The sequence below is a fragment of the Antrostomus carolinensis genome, unplaced genomic scaffold (genome assembly GCF_000700745.2).
Source record: "Antrostomus carolinensis isolate BGI_N321 unplaced genomic scaffold, ASM70074v2 scaffold33862, whole genome shotgun sequence".
Taxonomy (NCBI): Eukaryota; Metazoa; Chordata; class Aves; order Caprimulgiformes; family Caprimulgidae; genus Antrostomus; species Antrostomus carolinensis.
The window spans coordinates 35,682-41,248 of record NW_010298154.1 but is presented as its reverse complement, the minus strand read 5'-3'; the positions used below and the strand labels follow the sequence as shown (position 1 = coordinate 41,248).

The following is a 5,567-nucleotide window of genomic DNA, read 5'->3' as shown; positions in this document are numbered from 1 at the left end:
ACATTCTGTGATTCTGTGATTCTGTGATTCGTTTTAGTCTGATTGCTAGCCTGTGTACAGCCTCATTCTTATATGGCTTGTTTTTTTTTTTTCCTTTTTCTTATTCAGTCCCACAAAAGTAGGTGCATGACCTGTGATTTCTGCAGCATCCAGCACCTGAAGGAACTTTCCTGAAGCTCTCTTCCATAACAGCTTCCTCTTTCACTCTGTATTATCTCTTTTGTTCTCTGTTTGTATAGAATTTCTTCTATCGCACTATTACTTCTGTAATTCTCATATTTATTATAAACTCAGTTGAGTGTGATGGCTGCAGTTGGTGTCAGAGGTGAAGAATGAAATTAAAATTGTGCTAGCTAATAAACATGTCATGACAGCAAGTTTGTAATCCTAGTCCTTTAATTTTACATTTGCTTTAACTGATGTGATGAAACAGGGTATGTTAAATTATCAAAAAGAGTTTGTCAAGCACTATGGCAAAATTGGCAGTTGCACACAAGATTTGATTTGGCAAGGCTTTGAATGTCTACACTCTTACTGTATTATTTCAAATAGACAAACTGCTCAGTTCAGTGATTGAACCTTGTCATAGTTTAACTTGGCTGGCAGCCAAACACCATACAGCCGCTCATTCACTCTCCCCACCCAGGGAATAGGGGAGAGAACTGGAGGGGTAATGGTGAAGAGACTCATAGGTTGAGGTGTGAAAAGTTCAGTCATTTACACTGCAAGAAAAAACTTTAATTTGTGCATCTCTCTCTCCACTTTAAGGTATTAATAAGAAGTTAGTATTGTCTCTACTTTTTCTTCTTCAGTCATGTGCAGTGATAATTATGCTCTCTTCAGGACAGGGTGTGGGCCAATGTGGGAAGAGTTTAAACTGCGTGATTGCCATGGTGGACAGGCTGCTTGAAAAAGACAACATCAGCAACATTAAAGAGGGTGAAAATGACCCTTCAGCAGCAGATTGCAAGGTGTTGCATACAGGTGGTAAGCAACCTTCTTTTTTTTTTATTCTCTGACTAGAGTAAATAAAAATGGAAGAAAGACACAGAAAATGAGATAGAGAAGAGTCAGTAGTATCTTTGATGAGAGTGCTGATAATGAAGTTTTGCACAGTTGTAGCCTTGAATGATGGAAGGCTGTTTATCAATTTACATCACCATTGTGTGCTCAAATTGCATATCATGCTCAATATCTTGTGCTACAATGAAAACCTTTTGAAACCCCAGTGTTTTCCTTTGCAGACTGATGTAGCTTAGTTTATTTTAGATTTTACTTTAATATACCATTTTGAGGGAAAAAAAAAGTTGGAGTGTGTCTTACCCCAAAGGACACTTGTAAGGAAAGGTGAACATTCTGTTTAGGTGTTGTTCTCCTGTAAACCCTTCCACTTTTCTGTGGTGATAGACTGATTTTTGTTTTCTGATTTGCTAAAATTCATTTTTCCCTCAATACAGTTGTCAATCTGTGTCAATACTAAAGGTTAAGTAGAGTGATTTCAAGAGATGATGGGAAAAAAAACTTTGTCCACAGCAGGTCCTTGTTGCCAAATCAAATCTTTTCATCTTCTTTGGCTACATTCCTTGTTGCTTTCCCTAAGCATAGATTAGATGGGCCTCATGAGTCTCTCAAGACTTTCTGATATGCAAATATTTTGCAACAAATGAAACAGTTCCTTAGTGATAATGGTGGTAGTCCAAGTATAAAGAAATCTGAACCAACCCTTGTGCCACTCTTCATTTAAAAAAAACCCAAACAAAAAACCTCCACAAAACAGCAAAAGTCCCACGACAACTTTATTTTATGGGGCTTTGTATAATTTTGGCTTTTTTTTTTTCAATTGTGTACTTTATCCTATATTTTCCTTTACATGTTTTTCCACCACCCCAGATTTTAATGACATAAGTTTATATTAAGAGTTTTAAAGTTATTAGAACTAATTTGTAAATTCTTTCTTACATAACAAGAATTAAAACTGTTTTTTCAGCTGTATATAATTTGTGTAGTACTGGTGAGTTTTTTGCAACAGATTTTGGTTGTACTGATTTTTAATGCAACTGACATGCTGTAATTCTTTTTTTCGATGCCAGATGTGTATAGTCCAGAGACCAGAGTATTTCTTATTTGTTTGCTTCTCTGAGTTTTTGTCTACCAGGCAAGTATCCCTATAATGTTAGAGGGACAGTTGATAGCATCTTTGTTCCCTAGTGAAGGCTTGCAGGTGCAAAGTACCAACACAGTTCACTTTCTACATTTTTCAGACCATTTTCAGATAAGAAGGTACAAATATTCAACAGTGAGGTAGGTGTAGTTGTCAGCTTAAAAGGATCTTTAGAAAGTGAACCTAAGGATACTGATTTTGATTAAAAGAACACAATTGAATGTTTGTTCTTGTGCCTAACTCCCTTTTCCTCCCCCTGGTGCTAGCAAGCTTTTCTGCTTTTGTTAGCAGAAATCCAGTATGTCTGTTAGAAATGTTTTGCAGGTAAGGTAGTAGTATACTTTCTCCTAAGCTTTTCCCAAGTTACTGCAGTGCATTTGTGTGTGTATACGTAGACACACATGCACTGGTGTTTATCTGCATTCTATAGTTATGCAGATAACTATAAGGGGAGAAAACTTCAGATTTCCCCCTCCCTCCCCAGTCTGAAAAATGTCTGATTTATCAGAATTCTTTTTGGATGCTTTCTTGATATGCTTAGCAACATGAATGTTTACAGATTTTCATTCACGCTCTTCAAGCCCATGAACATGTCTTCTTTTACTCTGTGCTAGCCATGAAATGTATTGAACCAGTCCATTTGAGTCTGTCATCGTAGTTATAAAAATGATTGTCCTTAGCTTTGATTCAGACTCACACCCTACTCAGGCAAATGAAATATTGGTTAGAGCTTTTACCTCACAAAGCCAAAACAACTTGTAAGTTACTTCCTTCTAAGTACTATAATAAGCAGTCATCAAATAGAATGAAAAGTACCTCCTGCTAAGCAATAATGATAATTGTAATGGTTAGAAAATTATAGATGTGTTTCATTCAGTTGAGGAGTTGTCTTCTGGATCTGACAGGTCAAGGACACAAAAACTATCAAGATGCTATGGCACTGCAATAAATTCTTTTCCTTTTCCCTCATTTCAGGGCCTTCCCTGTTTCTCTTCCATCAGTGCAATTGCCCTTGTTTGAGAGCAGAGTCAGTGCTTCTGTTGAGTTGTGCTGGGAGTTCTGCAACACCCCATCACATGGAAACCGCAAGAGATTTGTGGGGCAGATTGCTTTGTTCTCTTCTTCTGCTTTTTGAGGAAGACATCATTTCCTAATGATGTTTTCATGAGAGCATCGTGCAGTGCCTTTGACAGCTTAGAGGACTTTAAAGGTCATGTAGAAATTGAGACTTTTAAAATTGCTTTCTTTTCTAGAACTTACTTAAAAGATGGAGCTTTCTGAAGAACCATCCAGGTGTGTGCCAGAATTCCTTACCTAATGGTTTTCAGAACCATTGCCTTTGGGGCCAGAATTTTTCAGGCTGGACTTCTCTGTGAGAGTGTGGTTTTGTATGTTTGTTTTTCTCTGCATCTCCCTCTCAAGTTTGACATGAAGCCCTGAGGATGCACTGTGAAACAACTGCATAGAGGCTGAGATTCTAAGTTTAGGGTTATAAATTCTGCCTTAATTCTGCTCCATTTTTATTTGAAGCTTGGTTGTACGGGTTCATAACTTTTTCCTAGATATAAAATTATACTGTGTTTACACCCATAAATACATTTCTAAAATTACAGAATTTTATGCTACATACGATTCACAAACACTACATATGTGAAAAGCTTGTGATTATATATTATATCATAAATTGGGCATAATGTATTTCATTAACACAGCAAATGTATGGGCACAGATAGATCTTTGAGTCTGAAACTGCTCAGTGCTGGAGTTGATCCTAAGAAAAGTTGTGCTGCTGTGTTTTAAAAAAAAAAAATGAGGAATACCCAAGGGTTTGACCAAAACGTTGAAAAGTATGCCTTAGAGTATGGAATGAAATGTTTGCTTATATTAATCAACCTGACTAGTTTAATACAGTTTTTTTTTTTCTAGCATATAACAATGAAAAAGATATCAAAGAATGCACACATGTTCATTTTAGATGGCAGAAAATGTTATGACAATAATTTGATGGTTTTGAGCAATAGCATATTCCTATAACTATAGGTGTTTTCAAAACAGATATTCAGAGCTTCCTGAGATAGATATATATTTGCAGTGTCAGTGTTGACATTCTGTGATCTTATTCTTTTGTTTCCCAACATGCTTAAATTTATTCTATAGAATTTTTGTAACCAGAAATATTGGTGGCACCTTTTTTCTTGTACTTCCATTGTGAATTATACCTTCCTTAGCCTAACTTTTCATTCAGTCTGGCCTTTGAGTGTGTTCTTAAGACTGAATTTGAGTTATCAGTTACCAAGGTAACATGCTGTGGTTTCATCAGTTGCAGGATTATGATTTCTTTGCAGGATAAATCGGAAAGAATAGATGGATTTTCAAGGAGAGGGATTTTTTTTATTCTTTTAACTCTAGACTGCTTTGCCTTGGAGAACTACTTGATCAAATTAAATTCTTTTTTGTTTTTGCCTTTTCATTTTCCATGGGAGTCAGAATGTGAAAGCCTGTCCTGCAGCATTAGAGGTGCCAGTGAAACCCAGCAGTTTGCTCTTATGCTTACACAGCCTTTGACAGATCTCCATGTTTAGCTGTGCTGCTAAAAGAGGCTGTTGTTTCCATCTGCTCCTTGTTCCACACCATCAGAACTATCACCCAGCCATTCCTTCACCAGCTCTGTGTGAGTACTCCCTAATTTGCTACATACAAAATCCACCACATTATCTCAAACAATTTAAGTTGGCAGTGTGATTGCACCTGGATTTTGCTTGAAGTGAATTATGGAACCATAAACTATGTTGCTGGGCAGATGGATTGGCCCGTGGTGACCTTCAGCATAGGTTGCAAAGAGCACCTGGGGAATGGTGCCGTATTTCCTAGCTGGAATGAAGCCAAACATCTGTTCATAGACACATTGCTGTAGGCATATGTGAGTTAATTTTTCTTGAATAATCTGATACCTGATGGGAACTCTAAAGTCTAGATTCAACCTTTCTGTCTTTCATTGCCTTGGGGATGAGCACTGCATCCTTTCAGTACTTCCTTCCCAGTGCAATGCTGGTAGAAATGTGAAATAAAACTGTGTTCTTGTTTTGTTTGCATTTTCAGAAGAAGAGCTTTTACTCTAAGTTATTTAGTCAGGAAGATGAAAAATTCTCCCTTGATCTGTGTTTGCTTGAGTAGCAGACACTACTTAAGAAACAAAAACTCTTCTGAAAATCTTTATCTTCCCTTCCTTTTCCTCAAATTTTTCTCTCCTGTTCTCTTAAGCTTGTCTTTGCATCAACTCTAATTTTGCACTTCTTTTTCTTTTTCCTCTCACTTTTGTATCATCTTTTTGATAGAGTCCTTAGCTGGGCTATGTCTAACCCAGCATATAAGACAACCCCTTCAGCAGTACTTTTGCATGAGTGGT

The 5,567-nt window shown here is 36.9% G+C and overlaps 1 protein-coding gene across 1 annotated transcript in view; it reads left to right on the top strand.

The window, feature by feature from the left end:
- Positions 1–843: 843 nt before the first annotated feature.
- The window catches only part of LOC104520627 (type II inositol 3,4-bisphosphate 4-phosphatase-like), a gene marked incomplete at both ends in the record, with an annotated part of 29,430 nt that continues 24,706 nt past the window's right edge, over positions 844–5,567 (top strand). Inside the window, 2 exon segments of the mRNA XM_010162367.1 lie at positions 844–859; positions 862–987. Of these exon segments, the coding sequence (XP_010160669.1) occupies positions 844–859; positions 862–987 (142 nt within the window).